Here is a 25,011-nt window from a genome sequence, read left to right as displayed (position 1 = left end):
GGGCACCTCCCCTACCCTCAGCGGCTCACCTGGCCGCCCCTGCCCGGGCTCCAGGAGCCTGTGCCCCCGGCTGTCGCGCCTGTGAGGACGCCCGCGGACTAGGCTGCGGACTGAGAGGCGTGTGTCTGAGGAGAAATTGTCGGTCACTCTCCTGCCCCCTGCACCGTCTGAGACTGTCTGCTCCTGTCTGCATTGGCGCAAATACCATCCCCCTGCCTCGCTCCCCGCTTGCGACCGGCTGTCTCCTGGTCCTCCGGAGTGAATGACCTCTCCCGGCGCAGGGCTTTCTCTAGAAAAAGCGAAGGTCTTTGAGCCGCCCGCACCCCCGGGTCTCCCCAGCCCCCCATCCCCCCACCCCCGGTATCTGTCGATCTGGACGTAGCTCCTCACACTTTGATAAGTCAGAAGTAGTTTTCGTGCTTGGCAGGTTTTGCTGTAGCTTCTTAAAATTTTGGTTTATAATGAAATAATTTAAATATACAGACATGCAGAGAATAGAAACGTCATTTGTGTAGCCACCACCCATTCTCTCAAAAGCATAACATTATGGATAAATATGAGTGTGTACACATAGCTATGTATTTTTTTTTTAAAAAAGCATCTGAAGGAGTCCTACCTTCTCTGGTCCCATTCATTTCCCTCCCCAGAGATACCCACAATTCTGAATTTGGTGTTTATTGTTGCTGCATTTTTTATGCTATTACTGAATACCCATGTGTTCTTAAAAATTGGCATTATTTTACTTGGTTTTAAACTTTATATAACTAGTATCATACTTGTCATCCTGCAACTTGATTCTGTAGAGCAACATGGTATCTCGAGCTTCTTTCATGTTAATATTTTGTTAATACTGTTAGTTCTAATTCATATTAACTATTTCATTGTATTCCACTGTAGGGGTACATCCTAATGTAGTCTTTTGCTCTTAGTGATTGACTGAGGTTATTTCTAAGTGTGCAGTGTTACAGTGTAGCAGTGCATATTTTTTACACATCTTGTACACTTGTACTAGAGTTTCTTTGGGGTGTTTGCTTGTGACATTGATGGGTTGAAGGAAAAGTGAGGTTTAGTAGTTTACTTCTTTTCTTGCCTAGATAAGGGAACTTCAGAATCCTTGGTTTGGAATTTTAGAGCCAGTAAGAACCTAGGTATCCTAATTTTTCAGCATGCAGGTAAGAAACTGACATCTAGGATCATAGTGCCAGAACTGAAGTAGTTATGAAGGTGAGAAGGGAGAATGGCATGGTAGAAAGATTTGGAGTTAGATTCTGGTTCTTCCTCTTTGAACCTTAGGTACATACCTTTAAAATGGCACTTACTCAGTGATTACCTCCCAGGATTATTGTTGAGATTGATAGAATGATCATATGTAAAGAATCGATCTGTCCCATCCATTTATCATATACATACAAACAAGCACACAATACCAGAACACTCCTGCAGTTCTCTTAGAGATAAAAAAGTTGAAATTTTTTTAAATCAGATCTTTAATAAGTATAGTTTGAAATGATGAATTGAAGTTGTATTAGTTCTGAAGCAAAATAAATAATGAAGAGAAGTTAAAGCAACTGGTATTGACATTTCTCTTTTTTCTTTGAGTCCTTTTAGGAGTCATAGAGGCAATTTTATCTTCCGTTGAGACTCTTCCTACCCAACTCCTGAGTGAAATCTTTAGTTAACAAGCATCTTGACTCCCTGAGCTTAGTAGTGATAAGCTGGTGTTTTCGCAAGTTAAAATCCAAAAACAACTAAGTAATCACTGTTATATTTTTGTGTGTCTAATTTTTCACAGGACCAATTTGTTCAAACTTAAAAGACTGCCTTTTGAGATTACATTCTTACTGTTGGTATTAATGGCCCTTCATGAAAGCATGGTGAGGATAGTAGAGTTGGTTGGCTTATCTGTGTGCTTGTTTTTACTTTCTTTCGTAGCAAAATAAAAAGTTTTATCAATTACTGTTAGTCCCAAAATTTGCTTTAAAATTATTGTCTTTGTAAACCAAAAATACCAGAAATTAGGTGCACTTCATTCAAGACTAATTTGCTGTTGGCTAGTGTCTTTGGAGGGTGGCTTGTGTTGTATTCCTATAAAAGGTTGCCATTTAGTGTAAAGAATTGTTAATTATTCAATGTGAGTCACGGAACAGTTAGGACTATAAACTCTGATTCAAGCAATGAGTATTAATGTAGGTTTCCCAAGGACAACTAGTTGTTATTTCTTTTTAAAAGCCTTATTACTTCAACCTTTCTAATGGATGTTTTTGTGTCTTGGGGTAGGGAGACTATTGTTTTTACAAGAGCTTTCTTTCAAGCATTTGGTGCTTTTCAAAGATTCTAAACTCTAGATAGTACTTGACTTATGTCTGCAGGGTGTAGTGGAGGTGGCCCTGGCACGGATCCCATTCAGACTCTCTGCATTTGAACTGAGTGGTGTTGGTACAGTTGCCAACACATGCTGCTTTTAGCTTGAAAAGGCATCCTAACCCTGAAAACTAGAGGCAGTACAAATAGCCTTTCACAAACACAAAATACTCAGTTTTCCTTTTCAAAAATAGTGCCTGCCCCGTTAGTACTAAGTCAATTTTTAAGGCGGCTAAATTAACTCAAATGAGTAAAGGTAAATGAAGTGAATTAAAGTAAATTATGGTTGCTAAATTAACCCAAGAGATACTCAGTTATCAGTATGATGTGACACTTAGAACTTTCTCTGCTCTTTCATTTTTCTTGAACAGGAACACCATGCTGGACAGCCAGCGCCAACAAAAGCACTATGGAATTACCTCTCCAATTAGTTTGGCATGTCCTAAAGAAATTGATCATATTTATACACAGAAATTAATTGATGCCATGAAACCATTTGGAGTGTTTGAAGATGAGGAAGAATTAAATCACAGGTATGTCATTAAAAATCGCAAAAATTTTTTAATTTAAACATTTGGTATAATTTAATGTTTATTTAATCTTTAATTCTACAAGCATATATTGAGTACTCACTATCCCTGCCACCAAAGGATATAGGAATGACAAAAGGCAGAAAAATCTTGGCCTTCTTGGCACTTATATTTTAGATGGGTAAACAGAAAGCAGAAAGCCTGAGTGGAAGCACACCTGGTATGTTTGAGGATCGTATAGCAAGATACTATGGTATCGGAAGAAGAGTAGGTAAATGGAAATTTGGGCTTAAAGAAAGTGAGATGGGAAGGAGCTTGGAAGGCAAGGACACTTGGGACCTTACTAAGCATTATAAAGGTTTTGATTTACTCCAAGTGAAATGGGAAAGTATTAGTTTTAAATAGAAGATTTACTTGATCTGACTCATGTTTTAGCACAGTCACTCTGGCTTCTTTATTGAGAGTAGTCTGAAACAAGGGCACAAGGACAAAAGTAGAGTCTAATTAAAAACCCCAGGAGAGAATGATGGTGGCTAGAACCTGCGGGACATCAGTGGAAGTGATAAGTATTAGAATTCTGGATATATTTTATCTGGAAGGGTTTTTTTTTTTTGTCTGATATTTCTTGAGTGTTATTCTTTATTTAAGGAGGTTCTTCATCTGCTGGTTCATGTTCCCAAGTGCCTGTAACAGCCAGTCCAAGCCCAAAACTCCATCTAGGTCTCATGTGTGTGGCAAGGACCTTACCTCCCAAGCCATCACCACTGCCTTCCAGGGTACTCAGTAGCAGGAAGCTGGAAGCTGGAATCAGAAGCAGAGCTAGAACTCAGATATAGGCACTCAAGTATAGCATGCAGACATCCTAAGTGGTATCTTTAATTATTTGAAAGGCAGAGTTAAAGAGAGGGAGATCTTTTTTTTTTTTTTTTTTTTTTTTTGAAAGATCCTTCATCTGCTGGTTCACTCCCCAAATGGCTGCAATGGCCCAGGCGGGGCCATACTGCAGCTAGGAGCCAGGAAATCTTCCCCACATCAGTGGCAGGAGCCCAAGTACTCAGGCTGTTTTCCACTGCTTTTCCAGGAACATTAGCAGGGAGCTGGATAAGAAGCGGAATTCAACTGGCATTCATGGGATGCAAGTGTAGCAGGCTGTGATTTAATTAACTGTGCCACAACCTCAGCCCCCTAAGCAACATCTTTTTTTTTCTTTTTTTTTTAACTCTTATTTAGTAAATATAAATTTCCAAAGTACAGTTTATGGATTACAATGGCTTCCCCCCCATAACTTCCCTCCCACTTGCACCCCTCCCATCTCCCGCTCCCTCTCCCATTCCATTCACATCAAGATTCATTTTCAATTATCTTTATATCCCTAAGCAACATCTTAATCACTGTGCCAAACACCCACCTCTATCTGAGAGTTTAATGATCCTAATATGAGAAAGAAACAGTGTATAATGCCAAAATTTTCAGTTCCCTCACCTTGAAGGGTAGAGTTCTATTAGCTGGGAAAGAATGAAGGAGAAGCAAGTTTGGAGAGATCAGTTCAGTTTTATATATATAAATCTTTGAGATGCCTAAACGCTATTTTTTTCTTTTTCTTTTATTTTTTAAAAAGATTTATTTATTTGAAAGGCAGAGTTACAGAGAGGCAGAGGCAGAGAGAAAGAGAGATCTTCCATCTGCTGGTTCATTCCCCAAATGGCCACAGTGGCCAAAGCTGGGCAATTCCAAAACCAGGAGCCAGGTGCTTCTTCTGGGTCTCCCACACAGGTGCAGGGGGCCAAGCACTTGCGCCATCTTCTATTGCTTTCCCAAGCCATAGCAGAGAGCCTGTGGGAAGTGGAGCAGCCGGGACTCAAACCAGTGCCCATATGGGGTGCCAGCACTGCAGGCAGTGGCCTTACCCGCTATACCGCAGCACCAGCCCCACTCTTATTTTTAAATATGGATTTTTTTAAGCCATCAATTGCATACTTGTTTTAGTAATATCAAACTGCTTTTATTAAGTAGTATTTCACAAATATTAGCCAATAATTCACCCATTTTTGATTATCTAAAGACCTATGATTAATATAAATCAGAGAATGCCAGCCTTTATTACCACACTGAATTGATTGAATTCTATGGTAAGGCCAAGAAAGTTGATAATTCAGTTTGCCTCTGCAACCTCCTGGAAGGTGACTGTTATTTTTATTAGGCTTTTTGAATTTTGAAAATAGCTCAAAGACCAAAATACTAACATGTTTAACTTTTTTAAGATTTATTTATTTGAAAGGAAGAGTTACAGAGACAGAGGCAGAGAAAAGAGTGAAGTCTTGTATCTGCTGGTTCACTCCCCAAATGGCCACAGCAGCCAGAGCTGGACCGATCTGAAGCCAGAGCCAGAAGCTTCTTCCGGGTCTCTCATGTGGTTGCAGGGGCCCAAGGACTTGGGCCATCTTCTGCTGCTTTCCTAGGCCATAGCAGAGAAATGGATGAGAAATGAGCAGCCAGGACTTGAACCAGTGCCCATGTGGGATGCTGGCACTGCAGGCGGTGGCTTTACCTGCTATACCATAGCACTGGCCCCCATGCTTAACATCTTTTTTGGCTCTCTTAGGAATCTAGGATTCCCCTCCTCCCCCCCAAAAAAATGCCATGTAGCAATACATGGTAGCATTAATACATGTGTAATATGCTTTTACCCTAGCACCAGTATAAAGTTAATGTCTGTTTATTTCTTTAATACAGTTTATGTGTGTATATGCTTTTAATCTAAAGTGTTTATGTTTTATTACAGGCTGGTTGTTCTTGGCAAATTGAATAATTTAGTAAAGGAATGGATTTCTGACGTCAGTGAGAGTAAGGTAAAACTAAACTACATGGAATTCTTTGTTCGCTGTATTCTTGTCATTTGTACTGGCATTAAGATGCAGGAGTTGAGAATTATCTAAAATTCGTTAAAATGTCACCTCTGGTGTACTTGGAAATGAATAGGTTTAGACAGTTCAATTTCTTAGTAGAGGATATAGTTGCAAGTCCATATAAATTTCTTATTCAATCCATATGAAGTGAGCCAAAATTTGAATCTCACAAGGTTTTACTTTTGTTACAAGCCAGATTTCAGACTTCTTATGAAGTATAAAATCTGGTGGCAATGAGCCTGCTCTTGTGCACAGCAGAAAAAAGCTTGAGTGGGATTAGGCTCCTGTCCCCCAGTGCTGTGGCCCTCACCATTTCCTGTTCTCTCTGATATTATGACTACCATTTGCCTGTTGTTTCTGTTTCTCAGGTGAGATTCCCTTATTTCCATAACTGCTGGGCCCTTGAGACATAGGAGTTTGCAAATACACAACTTCCAAAAAATTTTAAAATTGTTTATTGATTTGAGAGGCAGAGAGATGGGGAAAAATAAAGCACCCATCCAGTGGTTTTCTCCCCAGATGCCTGCAACAGTTAAGTCTAACTGGGACTAGAACCATGAGCTGGTATTGAAGTACAGATTTCCCACATAGATAGCAGAAACCCAATTACTTGAGCTTTCACCACTTGCCTTGTAAGGTCTGCATTGGTGGTAAGCTGAAGTCAGGAGCTAGAGCTGGAAAAACTCAGGCCCTTCAATATGGAATGTGGTGTCCTAACCACTGTGCTAAACATCTACTCCTGTGACAGTGCAACTTCTTGCCCCTCCTGCAGCTTAACTGTTTTTCCTTTGAAATTGATTACATTTTAATTTGCATGACTTTAGAAATTATATAATCACCTATTAGAGAATTCTGTTACAACTTTTTTTTTATATCCAGGATGAATGTATGGAATTGGTTCTTTTAAACAGTGGATTTAATAAGGTTATGAGTCTCCTAAGACTACAGTCACTGAGTTTAACATGGTCTTTATGCTACTTATTTCTGCTGCCAGAAGCCTATCTGGCTAATCTGAGCTTTCAGCAGGGTTATTGATAGCTGAGGTTGTTGGATAAGTCAGATTTTGAGCAGGTGAAAGCTAGTTACAATAAATCAGAAAATTCAGTCTGTTTTAACATCTTCCATTGAATAGATTAGGTAATTGGTCATTTTCTCTGTCCACTATGCTTTTTTGTATATTTTAGTTTGAAAAATAATAAGGGTTGGAGTTAGATTAAAAATCACTGGAAGAGCTGGTGCAGTGGGTTAAAGCCCTGGCCTGCAGTGCCGGCATCCTGTATGGACGCCAGTCAAGTCCCAGCTGCTCCACTTCTGATCCAGCTCCCTGCTAATGTGCTTGGGAAAGCAGTGGAGGATGGCGCAAGTGCTTGGGCCCCTACACCCCCATGGGAGACATGGAAGAAGCTCCAGGCTCCTGGCTTCAGTCAGCCCAGCTCCTGCCGAGCAGCCATTTGGGGAGTGAACCAGCAGATGGAAGACCTCTCTCTCTCTCTCTCTCTCTGCCTCTCTGCCTCTGTAACTCTGCCTTTCAAATAAATAAATAAATCTTTTTAAAAAATCATTGGAGTATTCTATACACAATTGGGATAAATTTTAAATAATTTTGAACCCCAGTTCTAGGCATTTTGGTTCAATAGGATAGCTGTGGGAAAAAGCATTATACCCTGGATTTTGTATATCATTCTCAAATCATACAAGGATCATATTTTTAAAAGCAGAAAGGCAAACCAATAAACTTTTTAAGGCCCTGGGCTTCTGTATCCTTTTGATTCATGTTAGTCATCAATAAATTTAGTGACTCCTTTCTAGCTATAAAATTGTGATACTCTTGAATCCTTAATATGCATTAAACAGCATGTAGCATAATATACATAAAAATACAGATATTTTTCTAGTTAAGCTGCAGGTATTTGTACTTGGCATTATGGAAATACTGAAAACTAGTAGATGCATTTCTCATTTTTGAGAGATTTAAATATTGGTGAAGAGATAATTTACATACAAAAAAGTTCAGTAAAGGGCTGGCACCACGGCTCACTAGGCTAATCCTCTGCCTTGCGGTGCCGGCACACCAGGTTCTAGTCCCAGTCCGGGCGCTGGATTCTGTCCCGGTTGCCCCTCTTCCAGGCCAGCTCTCTGCTGTGGCCCGGGAGTGCAGTGGAGGATGGCCCAGGTACTTGGGCCCTGCACCCCATGGGAGACCAGGATAAGTACCTGGCTTCTGCCATCGGATCAGCGCGCTGTGCTGGCCACGGCGGCCGTTGGAGGGTGAACCAACGGCAAAGGAAGACCTTTCTCTCTGTCTCTCTCTCTCACTGTCCACTCTGCCTGTCTTAAAAAAAAAAAAGTTCAGTAAAATAGTATAAATGAATTTCAAGATTATAATGGTTGAGGAGCACAGAGGAAAAAGAACTTATTAAAGAATGAGGATAATCAGGGAAGGCTTTATAGAAGATGTAGAACTTCAAATGAACTTTGAAAAATATCCAGAAAGGATGAGCAAGGGACATTGACAGATAAATAGAAAGAGATTAAATTCCTTCAGAAAGGAAGACCAGTACATAGGATCATACTTTGGAGATTTGAGTGTGTTGAAGCCAAACACAGACAATTGGAGTCAAGTAGAGTCAGGTAATACAAAATCTTTTTCTTAAAATAGAGATATAGGCTTGTGTAGTGGTCATCAACTTTGTTTGTCTTCTCTGAGTCTCTGAGAATATCCTCTTTGCTTCAACTTGCAACCTGAAGTGCTTTTACAAATTTCCTGTTAATATGGTTGATTAATGTACTATGTATCATGTGGTCGACTAAATGGCAGAAGTATTTAGATGTTTTTTATGCTAAATATCTTGAATACTTTTGCTTTATTCTAGAATCTCCCACCTTCAGTTGTGGCTACTGTTGGTGGTAAAATTTTCACATTTGGATCCTATAGGCTTGGAGTACACACCAAAGGTAACTTCTTTTTTATGTTCTGGTGATAGAAACTTTCAGTAGTAAAGTCTTACTTGTTCATAACTAGAAAAGACTGAAGAACACAATTCCTGGTACTCATAGCTAACCATTATTAACATTTTCTTATATTCATCTTCATACTTTCTTCTGTATACATGCTTGTATGTTTATTTTTTCTTCTTTAACAATATAATACATAATATACTCTTCTGATAAGAAATACTTTGATTTGCAGGAGCTGATATTGATGCACTTTGTGTAGCTCCAAGACATGTAGAGAGATCTGATTTTTTTCAGTCTTTTTTTGAAAAACTGAAACATCAAGATGGCATTAGAAACTTAAGAGTAAGTATCCTCCAGCATTTAATATTTAGTCATAGTAGCAAATACCTGGAAAAGCAAGGCTTATGATTATTAAAATATTTCTTAGAAAGTTGCTGTGTCTTGTTAAAATAATGCATAAAAATTAAGAAATATGGACTTTATAGAGATTTGAGTTATATCCAGAATCTACCACGTCAGCTCTTAGACCTTAGTCAAGTTACCTGTTATTTATGAGTTTCAGTTTTCTCATCTGTAAAACAGAGACACAACCTTTTTCTAAGGTTTTCATCAGAACTGAGATAATTTACATAAGCCATTTACTATAATGTCTGATAAAGGATTGATGTGCGTCAAATTATGGGTGCTACTATGTGTGAAGTTCAGTTAGTAATTTATTTGAAAGCCAGAGTTACAGAGAGAGAAGTCTTGCATATGCTGGTTCACTCCCCAGATGGCTCCAACTGCCAGAGCTGGGGCAGAAGCCAGGAGTTTCTTCACAGTCTCCCACATGGGTGCAGTGGCCCAATCACTTGGGCCCTCCTCTGCTGCTTTCCCAGCCATAGCAAGGAGCTGGATCAGAAGTGGAGCAGCCAGGATTCGAATTAGTACCCATATAAGATTCTGGCATCACAGGCAGCAGCTTAACCTCCTCTACAACATCTGCCCCAGTTACTAATTTTTTTTTTTTTTTTTTTTTTTTTGGTCAGGCAGATTTTTAGACAGAGAGAAAGGACCTCCCTTCCGTTGGTTCACCCCCCAAATGGCTGCTACGGCGGGCGCTGCGCCGATCTGAAGCCAGGAGCCAGGTGTTTTCTTCCTTGTCTCCCTTGCAGGTGCAGGGCCCAAGCACCTGGGCCATCCTCCACTGTATTCCCAGGTCACAGCAGAGAGCTGGACTGGAAGAGGGGCAACTGGGACAGAATCCCGTGTCCCAACCGGGACTAGATCCCAGGGTGCTGGCGCGGCAGGCGGAGGATTAGCCAAGTGAGCCGCTGCGCCAGCCCCCAGTTAGTAATTTTGTAAAATTTATTTATTTGGAAAAAGTTACAGCAAGAGAGAGGGAGAGAATTCCAGCTTCCTGGCTTTGGCCTGGCCCAGCCCAGGATATTGCGGCCATTTAGGGAAACATGGAAGATCCCTGTCTCCATCTGTGTCTATCTGTAACTGTTTCAACTAACTAAATAAATATTTAACCAAGGGGCTGGCACTGTGGCATAGCAGGTTAAGCCTCCATCTGCGTAGACTGGCATCCCATATGACACTGGTTCAAGTTCTGACTGCTCTGTTTCCAGTCCAGCTCCTGCTGAGGTGCCTTGGAAGGCAGCAGAGGATAGCCTAAATGCTTGGGCCCCTGCACCCATGTGGGAGACCTGAATGAAGCTCCTGGGTCCTGGCTTCGGCCTGGCCCATCCCTTGCTGTCATGGCCATTTGGGGAGTGAACGCCTGCATGGAAGATTTGTTCGCTTGTGCACTCTCTCTCTTTCTGACTTTCCTATAAATAAATAAAAATTTGGGACCGGTGCTGTGGTGTAGTGGGTAAAACAACCACTTGCAGTACCGGCATGTCATGGGTGCCGGTTTGGGTCCCAGCTGCTCCACTTCTGATCCAGCTCTCTGCTATAGCCTGGGAAAGCAGCAGAGGATGGCCTAAGTGCTTGGGACCCTGGACCCATGTGGGAGAACCAGAAGAAACTTCTGGTTCCTGGCCCAGCCTCTGCCTGGGCACTGGTTTATATCCCAGCAGCTCTTCCTCCTATCTGGCCCTCTACTTATGGCCTGAGAAAGCAGTGGAAGATGACCCAAGTGCTTGAGCCCCTCCCACCCATGTTGTAGACCCAGAAGAAGCTTCTGGCTTCCAGTCGGCTCAGCTCCAGCTGTTGTGGCCATTTGGGGAATGAACCAGCAGATGGAAGATGTTTCTGTCTGTAACTTAAACTTCTCAAATGAGTAAAACCTTTTTTTTTTTTTTTTTTTTTTTAAGATTTATTATTTACTTTATTTGAAAAGCAGAGTTAGAGAGAGAGGTAGAGAGAGAACCATCTGCTGGTTCACTCCCCAAATGGCTTCAACAGCTGAAGCTAAGCTGATTCAAAGCCAGGAACTTCTTCGGGGGACTGGGGCAGTGCTCAGCTGCCTTCCTAGGCACCATTACCAAGGAGCTGGATTGGAAGTGGAGCAGCCAGGACTTGAACCTGGTCCCCTTTGGGATGCTGGTACTGCAGGCCAGGACTTTAGTGCACTGTGCCACAGCACTGGCCACAATAATAAAATCATAAAAAAATAGAAAAGAATTACACTTGTGTTAACAGTTGTTTTTTCTTTTTTGTAGGCTGTAGAAGATGCCTTTGTACCTGTTATAAAATTTGAATTTGATGGTATTGAAGTAAGTATTTAAATATTGTTTTCTTTCATTTGAACTATTTAACCTAAGAATTTTTTGTTAGAAGAAAGTTTTTTTGGCTTCTTTTTGTATTAGACAACATAGGCACATATTTTAAAGAATTAAATACTAGTGTTTTCTATTTCTGTTGACTTCCTCAGCATGGAAAATGAACTAACCTCTATTCCTATCCCCGTGACTTTTATTTTTGTTCACCCTTTCATTCCTATAATCTCTTTAAAATAATTGTGTTACTTTAATTTTGGTTGGAACAATATTCAGTGTTTACATTATTAAGATCTTAGAAACAGTACTCAAAGCTTATCCCTAAGTATAATAGAGTTTCTTCCAGAGTTTTGTTTGCTTGTTTTTGTATACTTATGACCAGCTCAAACCCAATCTCTTCTTGTCTAACTCTCTTAAGTAAATTTAGATTGATCAGGTATTATGTCATTATCATGTTGCAAAAATCTGAACTCCATGACTGGTATACAGCTGTCACCTGGGCATCTTCCTTTAATGCCATCCTGGAATTTCCTTTTGCTTCTCTCAAGTTTTTTTACTCTCATTTTAGTGGAGTTCATTCACTAGCTTCTTGAGAAAGAGTACATTTTTCAATGTCTTGCTTTAACAGTGTCTTTATTCTATTCTTACATTTGATAATTTAGCCAAGTGTAATAGTCTAGGTTTTAAGAGAATTTTTCTCAAAATTTTGAAGATCTTTTACTGTCCTCTCCCTTCTTTGCTGCCTTTGAGAAATAATGTTCTCCTCATTCTTTGTATTTAAGACTGAGTTTGAGCCAGCGCCATGGTTCACTAGGCTAATCCTTCGCCTGCGGTGCCAGCAACCCGGGTTCTAGTCCCTGTCGGGGTGCCAGATTCTGTCTCTGTTGCTCCTCTTCCAGTCCAGCTCTCTGCTGTGACCCAGGAAGGCAGTGGAGGATGGCCCAAGTGCTTGGGCCCTGCACCCGCACTGGCTCCTGGCTTTGGATCGGCGCAGCACGCCAGCCATAGCAACCACTTGGGGGGTGAACCAACAGAAAAAGAAAAGACTGATTTTTGTCTCCCTTGGGAAACTTACATGATTTTTTTTTTTTTTTGCCTTCATAGTTGTAAAATTCATGAGAGTATTCTTTTAATATCTGTTTTTTCAATCAGTGTAGTGGTACTCAGTGATCCTCTTTGAATTTGGAAACATTTGTTCCTAGCTTCATGGAACATATATTGAATTCGATTAGATTTTCTGCCTTTATTTTCTCTTTTTTTTCTGGAAGCCTAACATTCATATGTATCAGAGCTGCCTTTTTTTTTTTTTTTTAATCTCTTCCCACGTCTTCATATTTTTGTTGTGGTTATATACGTATTTATGGCCTCCTTTATTTCCTAGGTATAACATTATTTATCTGCTTTCTAACATCTGTTGGATCTGTTAAGGCTTGTCCATCTGCTTTCTAGCTTTCATAGCTTTTGCTCTTGTGTTCTGTTATTCTCATTTTTTTAAAAAGATTTATTTATTTATTTATTTGAAAGAGTTATACAGAGAGAAGTGGGGGGGGTTTCCATCCGCTGGTTCACTCCCCAGTAGGCCACAACAGCCAGAGCTGTGCCAATCCAAAGCCAGGAGCCAAGAGCTTCTTCTGGGTTTCCCGCGTGGGTGCGGGGGCCCAAGGACTTAGGCCATCTTCTGCTGCTATCCCAGGCCATAGGAGAGCTGGATTGGAAGTAGAACAGCTGGGACTTGAACAGCTGCCCATATGGGATGCCTGCTACAGGCAGCGGCTTTACCCTCTACGCCACAGCGCCAGCCCCTCTCATTATTCTTAATGGGTTATGCCTTTAACATCAAATTAAAACTGAGCAAAAATGCAAAGCAAAATTTTCCTGACATAATAGTGGGAATTCAAGAAGGAGTGAATGTAAGTGTGTGCTGAATCTCCCATCTTCATCTAGAAATCCACTAAAGAGATCTTGATGTCTTGGTTTTGGTTTTTTATTTTTTCAGCATATATGCTAAAATTAAAATGTTTTCCTTGAAATTTTAATTACCTTAAACTTTCAATGATTTGCATGTGAGATTGCCTACATAGACTTTTTGAAGTTTTGGTAGAACTTCCCAAACTAATAATTAGAATTTTTACATTTTTGAGGGTGAGGGAGGATGGATTAGAAAGGAGGAAATGTAATATTTCTCTTTTTTTTGCCTCTTTCCAAAGATTGATCTAGTCTTTGCAAGACTGGCAATACAAACCATATCAGATAATTTAGATCTAAGAGATGACTCTCGCCTGAGAAGCCTTGACATAAGGTGTATTCGCAGCCTAAATGGTAAGCTTCTAGAAACAAATTTTAGATCTCTGCTTGAAAACAAATAGATTAATGAACTTTTCTAGGGTTTGAACTAACTCAAAAATGGCTTTGTAATTTTCTTTATACAGTAAATTTGACTACATTTAAGTATCCTAAAAAAACACAGATTTATTTTAAAGTTTGTTTATAATAGTGATTTGCAAACTTACTGGTCTCACAACATCTTTAGATTTCATAGTTACTGAGAATCCCAAAGCTCTTAAATTTATATAGATTATGTCTGTTGATATTTACTGTATTATAGAAATAAAACACATTTGAAAAATATCAGTCAATTAGAAATGACAATAATAATAAATCATTTATAAATCAACATAAGCAAATTCTTATGTGTGAAGAATGGCACTTTTTTTGTACTTTTTTGCAAATTTCTTTAGTTTAACTTACTAGAAGATAGCCAGATTGTCATATCTGCTTCTACACTCAACCTGTTGTAATAATTTGTTTTGGTTAACTTATAGTAGGAAAATCCAGCCTCTTAGAGATATTGTAGTTGGGAAGGGAAAGAGTATTATAATACCAGACATTTGTGGTTATTTTTTTTTTAATTTTTATTTTATTTATTTAAAGACAGAATCAGAGAGAGAGGTAGAGCCAGAGAGAGAAAGAGGGCTTCCATCTGCTGGTTCACTCCCCATATGGTCACAATGGCTGGAGCTGATTCAAAGTCAGGAGCCCAGAGCTTCTTCCACTTCTCCCATGTGGGTGCAGGGGCCCAGGCACTTGGGCCATCCTCTCCTGTTTTCCCAGGCACATTAGCAGGGAGCTAGATTGGAAGTGTAACAGTCGTGACTCAAACTGCTGCCCATATGGGATGCCAGTGCTGCAGGCCAGGGCTTTAACCTACTGTGCAGCAACTCTGGCCTCTGTGGTTATTGTTTGAATCAACAAAATTTGACCAGTGACAAATTTTCTTGCTAATGAGTTTATTGTGGAATAATAATTATATAACAAATTCATCCTTTTCAGAGGTACGGATAGGTAACTACTTTATATATTTGCACAGTTAAGCACTATTAATTTTAGAACTTGTGATCACCTTCAAAAGATCCCTCATGCCCATTTATATTTTCTCTTCCAACCCCCAGTCCCAGGAAGCCACTATTTTCCATCTCCATAGATTGACCTTTTCAAGACATTTCATATAAATGGAATCATAATATGCAGTCTTTTGTGTCTGGCTTCTTTCACTTAGCATATTCGTGATAAAAGTGATAGGTTTTTTTTTAATTGTTTTATTTATTTGAAAAGCAGAATGAGAGAGAGAGAGAGATTTTGTATTCATTGATTCACTCCCCAAATGGCTGCAACAGCCAGGGCTGGGCTAGGTCAAAGCCTGGAACCAGGAACTCCATCCTCATCTCTCACTTAGGTGTCAGGGCCCAAGCACTCTGGGTCATCTTCAGCCACCTTCCCAGGCACATCAGCAGGGAACTAGATCAGAAGTGGAGCAGCCAGGATTGGGACTTGTGCCCATAAGGGTTGCCAGTGTGGCAAGTGGTGGCTCAGCCTACTGAGCCACAATGCCAGCTCTCAGTTTTTTTGTTTTGAGAGGCAGAGAGATGTGAGAGAACTCCCAATTGCTGGTTCACTTGGCGAGGACTGGAGCCAGGAACTGGGAACATGATCCATATCTCCCATGTGGGTGGCTTCTCCCCACAGTTCGTGTTGGTGGGAAGCCAGAGTCAGGAACGAGAGCCAGGAAGTGAACCCAGGCACTCCTATGAGAAGGATGTGAATGTCTTAATATCTATACTAAGCTCTCACTCCCAACTGATAGTTGTTGTTGTTGTTTTTTTAATTTTTTTAAGTTTTTTTTATTTATTTGAGAGGTAGAGTTACAGAGAGAGAGGGAGAGTCAGACAGAAAGATCTTCTATCCACTGGTTCACTCCCCAAATGGCCACAATGGCTGTAGCTGGGCCAATCCAAAGCCAGGAGACAGCAGCTTCTTCTGGATCTCCCACACGAGTGCAGGGGCCCAAGGATTACGGGCCATCTTTCACTGCTTTCCCAGGCCACAGCAGAGAGCTGGATAAGAGGAGCAGCTGGGATAGGAACCAATGCCCATATGGGATGCGGGCGCTGCAAGCAGAGGCTTAGCCCACGATGCCACAGCACCAGCCCCCAAGTGATAGTTTTTTAAAGGTTAATTTGAATATAGAATCTAAAACTCTTATCAGTGAATTTTTAACTTAAAATCCATTGGTTTGTCTTGTTTGCATGGATGTTTTACCCATGTATGATTATTGTGCTAAGATAACTTGGACTATTAGAAAATAATGATTGGAAAATAACTATTAGAAAATGATGATTCACAAAGCTATTTCAATCTTCCAAATGTTAACACACATCACTATAAAACTTTGAGTCATATCCATTAATATTATCACAGTCTCATCAGAAAAATTTTATGTGTTAGAAAGGTGTCAAGTTTATGTAAGTTGTCCAAAATTCTAATTTAATTTGAAAGCTTTAATTTTATTACTGGTAGCAAATTTTGTCAAATGTTTGCCTTGAAATGAGGGGCTTATTTTGTTCATTTTTAAAAAAAGATTTATTTATTTATTTATTTGAAAGAGTTACACAGAGAGGAGAGAGAGAGAGAGGTCTTCCATCTGATGGTTCACTCCCCAATGGGTCGCAGCAGCTGGAGCTGCACCCATCCGAAGCCAGGAGCCAAGAGCTTCTTCTGGGTCTCCCACATGGGTACAGGGGCCTAAGGACTTGGGCCATCTTCTACTGCTTTCCCAGGCCAAAGCAGAGAGCTGCATTGGAAGTGGAGCAGCCGGGTCTCAAACTGGAGGCCATATGGGGTGCCGGCGCTTCAGGCCAGGACGTTAACCCACTGCACCGCAGCGCCAGCCCCTACTTTGTTCACTTTTAACAAAGTGTCTGTGAATACCCAGTTGTGAATCACCATGAATCACCATGGTTTTTCTGTCAGTCACTTTCTCTCTCTCTCTTTTTTTTTTTTTTTTTTTTTTTTTTTGACAGGCAGAGTTAGACAGTGAGAGAGAGAGAGAGAAAGAAAGGTCTTCCTTTTTCCGTTGGTTCACCCCCCAAACGGCTGCCATGGCTGGCGCACTGCGCCAATCCAAAGCCAGGAGCCAGGTGCTTCCTCCTGGTCTCCCATGCACTTGGGCCAAGCTTGGGTCTCCAAGCACTTGGGCCATCCTCCACTGCCTTCCCGGGCCACAGCAGAGAGCTGGACTGGAAGAGGAGCCACAGGGACAGGATCCAGCACCACAACCAGGACTAGAACCTGAGGTACCAGCGCTACAGGTAGAGGATTAGCCTAGTGAGCCACGGCACCAGCCAAACTCACTTTTATTTTAATTTTAGATTGCAGTATCCTGTACTTTTTATTCCTTCGAAAGCAAAGTAATTTCTCCTAAGTGCTGAATTTCAAATAGTTATAGAAAATAGACCCCAATATGTTACTAACTTTCATACTTTTAACATTTGGAAGTCTGAAAATAAGGGTATTTGAATTAGCTGGATTTTGTTGCATAGTAAAAAATCAATACTTTTGTCTTTCACAGGATGTAGAGTTACTGATGAAATTTTGCATTTAGTGCCAAATAAAGAAACTTTTAGACTCACCTTAAGAGCAGTCAAATTATGGGCAAAAAGTAAGTATCTGAAGTCATTTATGTTTGCGTTATAAAATTTTAACTCAGAGTTATTGATTCTATCTAAGGCCAATAAACTTTGGAATAGCTCTTAGCTTTTCAGGTGCGTTGGTTATGGTTTCCCGATGTGTGACTCTCCCTCCTCCCTTGAGTGAAAACTGAAAGCTTTCCATCTAGGGTTTCAGGATAGCAGTTTAAATAAGTCAGAACTTGGGACCAGCACTGTGGCATAGTGAGTAAAGCTGTCGCCTGCAGTGCCAGCATCTCATGTGGGCGCTGATTCGAGTCCATGCTGCTCTACTTCCAATCCAGCTCTCTGCTATGGCCTGGGAAAGCTGTAGAAGATGGCCCAAGTCCTTGGGCCCCTGTATCTACGTGCAAGGACCTGGAAGGAGCTCATGGCTTTGGATTGGCACAACTCTGGACGTTGTGGCCATTTGGGGAGTTAACCAGTTGATGGAAGACCTTTCTCTCTCTCTCTCTCTCTCTCTCTCTCTCTCTGCCTCTCCCTTTGTAACTCCACGTTTCAAATAAATAAGTCTTAAAAAGAAAAAAAAGGTCAGAACTTGAAGAATGAAACTTCATTTGTTTTTGAGCTCCCTGTGGGAAAGACCATCTTGTTTATCTTTGTATCTCTACTAACAGCAAAGAGCCTGATTTTTTTTTTCTTTTTGTAAGATACATCCATTCATCCATCCAAAAGGCAGAGTTAGAGGGAGAGATAGAGATCTTCCATCCACTGGCTCGCTACCCAAATGGCCACAATGTCTGGGTCAAAACCAAGAGCTTCCTCTGGGTCTCTCACATAGGTGCAGGGACCCAAACACTTAGTTCATCTTCCTCTGCCTTCCCAGATCATTACCAGGGAACTGGATTGGAAGTGGATGGAGCAGCCAGGACTCAAACAGGTGTCCTTATGAGATGCTCCCATCCAAGGCAGCAGCTTCAACCGTTGAGCCACAACACTAACCCCAAGAGTCTGATTCATAAGGATTCAATTAACTTATTAAATAAAGAGCCTGTAGTGATGGTTTTAACTTGTTTTTATCTTTCAACATTTTCCTGATAAAACCTAGAACTATATTTTTTAATATATATGGTTCATAAAAGTACCTAATCCTTGGGTCGGCGCCGCAGCTCACTAGGCTAATCCTCCGCCTGCGGCGCCGGCACTCCAGGTTCTAGTCCCTATTGGGGCGCCGGATTCTGTCCCCGGGGCTCCTCTTCCAGTCCAGCTCTCTGCTGTGGCCCGGGAAGGCAGTGGAGGATGGCCCAAGTGCTTGGAGACCCAAGCTTGGCCCAAGTGCATGGGAGACCAGGAAGAAGCACCTGGCTCCTGGCTTTGGATCGGCACAGTGCGCTGGCCTTAGCGGCTATTTGGAGGGGGTGAATCAATGAAAGGAAGACCTTTCTCTCTGTCTTTCTCCCTTACTGTCTAACTCTGCCTGTCAAAAAAAAAAGGACCTAATCCTGAGCTAGCATAACACATTCTATGTTATCTGTAGCTACAGTCATGTGTTACATAACAATGAAGATATGCACTGAGAAATGTGTCCTTAGGTGATTTCGTTATTGTGTGAACATCATACAGTTCTACATGGTATAGCCTTCTACACACCTAGGCTATATGGTGTAGCCTATTGCTCATAGGCTACAAACCCATATAGCATTTTACTAAAGTGAATACTGTAGGCAGTTGTAGCACAGTGGTAATTACTTGTTTATCTAAAAATAGCTAAACATAGCAAAGATACAATAAAGATAATGTGTAAAAACTAAAAATGACACATCTATGTAGGGCCCTTACTTGAAATAGCTTGCAGGACTGGACGCTGCTGTGGGTGAGTCAATTAAGATTGAGTGTGGGCCGGTGCCACGGCTCACTAGGCTAATCCTCCGCCTTGCGGCACCGGCACACCAGGTTCTAGTCCCGGTCAAGGTGCCAGATTCTGTCCCGGTTGCCCCTCTTCCAGGCCAGCTCTCTGCTGTGGCCAGGGAAGTGCAGTGGAGGATAGCCCAAGTCCTTGGGCCCTGCACCCCATGGGAGACCAGGATAAGTACCTGGCTCCTACCATCGGATCAGCGCGGTGCGCCGGCCGTAGCGTGCCAGCCGCGGCAGCCATTGGAGGGTGAACCAACGGCAAAGGAAGACCTTTCTGTCTGTCTCTCTCTCTCACTGTCCACTCTGCCTGTCAAAAAATAAAAATAAAAAAAAAAAAATAGATTGAGTGTGGAGGCCTAGGACATCACTATACACTACTTATAGATTTTATTAACACTATAAAGTTATGCAAAATTTATTTTAAAGTTTTTTTCTTTTTTTATTACTAAAGATTGATTTATTTGAAAGTCAGAGTCATAAAGAGAGATGAGGAGAAACAGAGAGCTATTCCATCCACTGGTTCACTTCCCAAATGGCTACAATAGCCAGCTGGGAGCTTCATCCTGGTCTCCCAAGTGGGTGGCAGGGGCACGAGTACTGGGCCATCTTCTGCCACTTTTCCTTGGCACGTTAACAGGGAGCTGGATTGGAAGTGGAGCAGCCAGGACATGAACCAGTGCCCTTATGGGATGCCAGTGTTGCAGCGCTCTACCTGCTGTGCCACAACTTCAGCCCCAAAAAGTTTTTTTTTCTTGAATGACACAATAACCTTAACTTACAGAAACTTTTTTACTTTATCAGTGTTAACTTTTTCAACTTTTTTACTTTATCAATAATACTTAGCTTAAACATACAGCTGTACAAGAATTATTTTCTTCATATCCTTATTCTACAAGATTTCATCTATTTTTAATTTTTTTAAATTCTTTTTGCTAAAAACTAAGAAATACTTTAACTTAGGTTTGCACAAGATCAGTATCATTATCACCCTTCACATGCCTGCTAGAAAGTCTTCAAGGACAAAAACACACATGTAGCTGTTGTCTCCTGTGATTGCAGTGCTGCCTTCTGGATCCCTGAAAGACTTGCTTGAGGCTCTTGAAGTATTACTGTTTTCAGAAAGATGTCCATGTTGGTTAGATTTTTTCCCCTCTAAGGATTTGTTTATTCAAAAGTCAGCATTACACAGAGACAGAGTAAAAGATAAAGAGATCTTCCATCAGCTAGTTTACTCCCCTGATGGCTGCAATGACTGGAGGTGGGCCAGGCCAAAGCCAGGAGCCTCAAGCCTCTTCCAGCTCTCCCCCATGGGTGGCAGGGACTCATACACTTGGGCCATCTTCCACTGGTTTTCTCAAGCCATTAGCTTCAAGCTGAATTGGAAGTGAAACAGTCAGGACTCCAATTGGCACCCATATGGAATGCCAGCATTACAAGCAGCAGCTTAACCCACTATGCTATGATGCAACCTCTTTTTTCATCATCGGTTAGCTTGTAAGCAGATAAATGCACTATAAACTCTGTTTTGTTTTTGTTTTGTTTTGTTTTTTTGGACAGGCAGAGTTAGTAAGGGAGAGAGAGAGAAAGGTCTTCCTTCAGTTGGTTCACCCCAAATGGCCACTAAGGCCGGCACACTGCTCTCCCATGCGGGTAAAGGGCCCAAGCACTTGGGGCATCCTCCAAGGCCTTCCTGGGCCACAGCAGAGAGCTGCACTGGAAGAGGAGCAACCAGGACAGAATCCGGCGCCCCAACCGGGACTAGAAACCTGTCTGCCGGCGCCGCAGGCGGAAGATTAGCCTAGTGAGCTGCGGCGCCGGCCCTACATTCTTCTCTGTTAATGACAACTTTGAAGTATTGGGATCCTTGTTTTCAAACTTTTTTTTCTTTAAAATTTATTTTACTTATTTGAAAGGCAGAATTAAAGAGTGGGGGAGACAGAAAGGTTTTCCATCTGCTGGTTCACTCCCCAGTTGACCACGACAGCCGGAGCTGGGCTGATCTGAAGCCAGGAGCATCCACTAGGTCTCCCAAGTGAGTGCAGGGGCCCAAGCATTTGGGTCATCTTCCACTGCTTTCCCAAGCCATAAGCCCTGAGCTGGATCAGAAGAGGAGCAGCATATGAATCCCATCCATGTCGGATGCCAGCACCACAGGCAGAGGCTTAGCCTACACCACATCGCCAGCCTCCTGTTTTCAAACTTTTCAACAAACTTGTTGAGGTCTGCAAAGGTGTCTGCCAAACCATTCTTTGTGACTTTTCTTCCCCTGCAGTTTCCTTTTCCCTTGTCTCTTCAGCTTTTCATCCACAAGGCAATAGGAACTTTTCAGCTCCGTTATTATAATCTTGTAGTATCATCATCATATATGCACTCAGCCATTGACCACAACACTGTTAGGTGGCACATGACTATACATATAAGTTGTGCTGTACTTGTGGCACCAGGTTTTACATACTCTAAAATAGCAATCTGATGAAACTTTCTGTGATTACAGAAATGTTTTATGTCTTTACTGCCGAATACAGTAACCATGTGGCTCTTTGGCACTTGAAATGTGCAGCTAAGGAACTGAATTTTTAAGTTTTCATTTCAGTATATTTAAAATTAAATAGTGCCCAAAAGAAGTGAAAACATATGTTCACATAAAAACACAAATGTTCACAGCACCATTATTCATGATATAGCCAAAAAGTGGAAACAGCCACATGCCCATGAACTGTGAATCAGTCAACAAATGATCTATCCATACTGTCAAATATTACTTGGCAATAAAAGGAAATACATACATATGTTACAACATATATGAACCTTGAAATCATTATGTTAATTAAAAGAAGTCAGTCATAGAAGACCACATATTATATGATTTCATTTATATGAAATGTCCGTAACAGGTAAATCTGTAGAGTTAGAAAGTAAGTTAATGGTTGCTTATATCTGGTAGGACTGTGGGGAAAGATGAGAGGTATGACTGTAAAAGTTTGCTTTTTGAGGTGGTGAAAATGTTCTAGAAGTGGTTATGACAGTGGTCGTACAACACAATGTACTAAAATTCATTGAATAATGTACTTTACATGGATGGATCATACTATATGTGATTATGTAAACAAACTGTTAGAAACAATTAGCCACAAGTAGTTTATGACTACTGTGTGGGACAGTGAAAGTCTAAAAAAACCTTAAGCAAGTAGAATTTGTCCTTGGGCTGGAGTATCTTGTGTAGTCAAGTTAAAATATTTTGCAGTGAAGGGATAACCCAGTTTGTCTTTTCTTACAGATTAAATATCATGCTTTGTCAATTCTTAGAGGCATGGTTTTCATATTTAATGTCTGAAATTGATACTTTGTATGTTTTTCTCTCGTTTGCTTAGTGGGCCATAAAATCATGCTGCATTATATAGTTGAAGATATCCTAGGTTTGATAAAATATGGTAATAATATTTTACAGATTGCTATAAAAAAGTCATATTGTCATATAAGAAATGAGTTAATATCAGTGATCTACTTTGAAGAAGTGTCCATTTTCTGTGAAATACTGAAGTTAGTCCTCAAGCTTATACTTGATTTCAGAATTCTACTTGTGGAGTGAGCAGTTGGCCTAGCAGTTAAGACATCAGTTAGGATACTCACATCAGAATGCCTGGGTTTAATTCCAACTTCACCTGCTGATTTCAGCTTCCCGCCATTGCAGACCCTGGGAGGCAGGGGTAATGACTCAAGTAAGTTGGATTCCTGCCATCCATGTGGGATACTTGCATTACGTTCTGGCTTCAGTGCCTCAACCATTGCAAGCTTTTGGGGAGTGAACCAGCAGATAGGAGCTCTGTCTCTCAAATAAATACTTTTAAAGTAAAATACTATTCATGAATATGATTACTAATGAAATATTTATTCCTCTTTATTTTTAGACTCTCCAGATATCTTTCTGTCAACCCTAAATATTCAAAGAGAAGGAATGTCAATAAGGGCCTAGTTGGGCAGTTGGAACTCTGAGGTATTTTATAGAGTATAAAGTAGAGGGAGTAAGATGAGAACTTATGGTTTACTCATAGACTGTGGGCCTAATGTGAAGGTTTCCTTACCAATTTTAATGTCCATAGGGGAAAAATTCGAAGCAGCAGTCTTTTTTTTTTTTTTTTTTAATATTTATTTATTTGAAAAGAGTCACAGAGAGAGAGGTAGAGCCAGAGAGAGAGAGAGAGAGATCCTCCATTCCATTGGTTCACTCCCCAAATGACCACAATGGCCAGAACTATGCTGATCCGAAGCAGGAGCTTTCTCCAGGTCTCCCATGCGGGTGCAGGGTCCCAAGCACTTGGTCCATCTCCTACTGCTTTCCCAGGCAAAAAGCTGGATCAGAAGAGGAGAGATAGGATTTGAACTGGCTCCCATATGGGATGCTGGCACTACAGGCTGGGGATTTAACCCACTGCACCACAGCACAGGCCCCAGAAGCAGTCTTAAGATTACAGTCATTCGATTGAATGTCAAGGATAGTAAGAAGATCTTAATAATAATTAACAAATATTTTAATTGTCTAGGGCGTGGTATTTATTCCAACATGCTTGGATTCCTTGGTGGTGTCTCCTGGGCTATGCTGGTTGCAAGAACTTGCCAGTTATATCCAAATGCAGCAGCTTCTACTTTAGTTCATAAGTTCTTTTTAGTTTTTTCTAAGTGGTAAGTATTCATATGCATACTTTTGACTATTTACTAACTTGCTGCATATATATAAATTTACTTGAAAATGTAAGAGCCATGCATACACTTTTTCTGTTTTACATTCCTTACGTTAAAAGTGTAAGAACACTACATTTGAGGCAATAGTGGGACATCCAGATGGCAACTTTCTGCCGGGGTTCTATGAATGTGGGCCTTTAGTTTGGAAAAGTGGTTATGATAGATTTGGCTCTGCAAATTACTAGCAATGTGAGACTGTTAATCTCTGCTTATCTGTTAAACAAGATACTAATGATAGGTGATGCATTATTCTGTTAGTATTTTCAGTAAATATTAGCTGATGCTTTTATTAAAACATCAGAATTAAGTCCATGAAAACAAATGAGAAGGAAGGGAAAGAATCAGATGTAAATTAATTAGCAGCTAATGGACAAAGTAATGTTTGCCCTTTCTAAGATCACTGCTTTAAAATAAGCAGTCTTTTCCTATATACACATTTTTTAATACCAAATATCTAGAACATCTGCTTATATGAAGATTAGAACAATCTAATGATTTTGGTATTTCTTGATACCTGAAGTGAGATCTTACGTGAGTTAATTTGCCTTCTTCATGTTAGGGAATGGCCAAATCCTGTGCTGTTGAAGCAGCCAGAAGAAAGCAACTTGAATTTGCCTGTCTGGGATCCCCGGGTATGTGATTTATAATGGAATGTCATTGAATATTTTAGAAAAATGTTTCTTTAGATTACAGTCTAGTTAAAGATAATTCCTCTTGTTTCTGCTTATCTTCCTTCTGTATAACTGTAGTCTTTTTGTTCTCTGCTGTGGTTTTTGTGCAAATGATTTAAACCTCTAATGCTGATCCAAATGTTATGTTGTGAAAAATCACCCGTGTAGGACTAGATGAGTGGATATGTCAACCACAGTGTCATAATCCATTGTGGAAAACTGCCTCACAAGTAATTAGTTACTAATAATAGTGTATTAAA

At 40.7% G+C, this 25,011-nt stretch overlaps 1 protein-coding gene across 1 annotated transcript in view; it reads left to right on the top strand.

Moving 5' to 3' along the window:
- PAPOLG (poly(A) polymerase gamma) overlaps positions 1 to 25,011 on the top strand; it is a 43,017-nt gene that overhangs the window by 409 nt on the left and 17,597 nt on the right. Inside the window, exons 2-10 of the mRNA XM_002709855.5 lie at positions 2,733 to 2,894; positions 5,674 to 5,740; positions 8,671 to 8,752; positions 8,988 to 9,097; positions 11,407 to 11,460; positions 13,671 to 13,782; positions 17,369 to 17,458; positions 23,882 to 24,020; positions 24,640 to 24,712. Of these exons, the coding sequence (XP_002709901.1) occupies positions 2,733 to 2,894; positions 5,674 to 5,740; positions 8,671 to 8,752; positions 8,988 to 9,097; positions 11,407 to 11,460; positions 13,671 to 13,782; positions 17,369 to 17,458; positions 23,882 to 24,020; positions 24,640 to 24,712 (889 nt within the window). The remainder of the gene's footprint in view (positions 1 to 2,732; positions 2,895 to 5,673; positions 5,741 to 8,670; positions 8,753 to 8,987; positions 9,098 to 11,406; positions 11,461 to 13,670; positions 13,783 to 17,368; positions 17,459 to 23,881; positions 24,021 to 24,639; positions 24,713 to 25,011) is intronic.

This window comes from Oryctolagus cuniculus, chromosome 2 (assembly GCF_964237555.1).
Source record: "Oryctolagus cuniculus chromosome 2, mOryCun1.1, whole genome shotgun sequence".
In the NCBI taxonomy this organism is placed as follows: domain Eukaryota; kingdom Metazoa; phylum Chordata; class Mammalia; order Lagomorpha; family Leporidae; genus Oryctolagus; species Oryctolagus cuniculus.
This window is presented reverse-complemented; position numbering and strand designations above follow the sequence as displayed.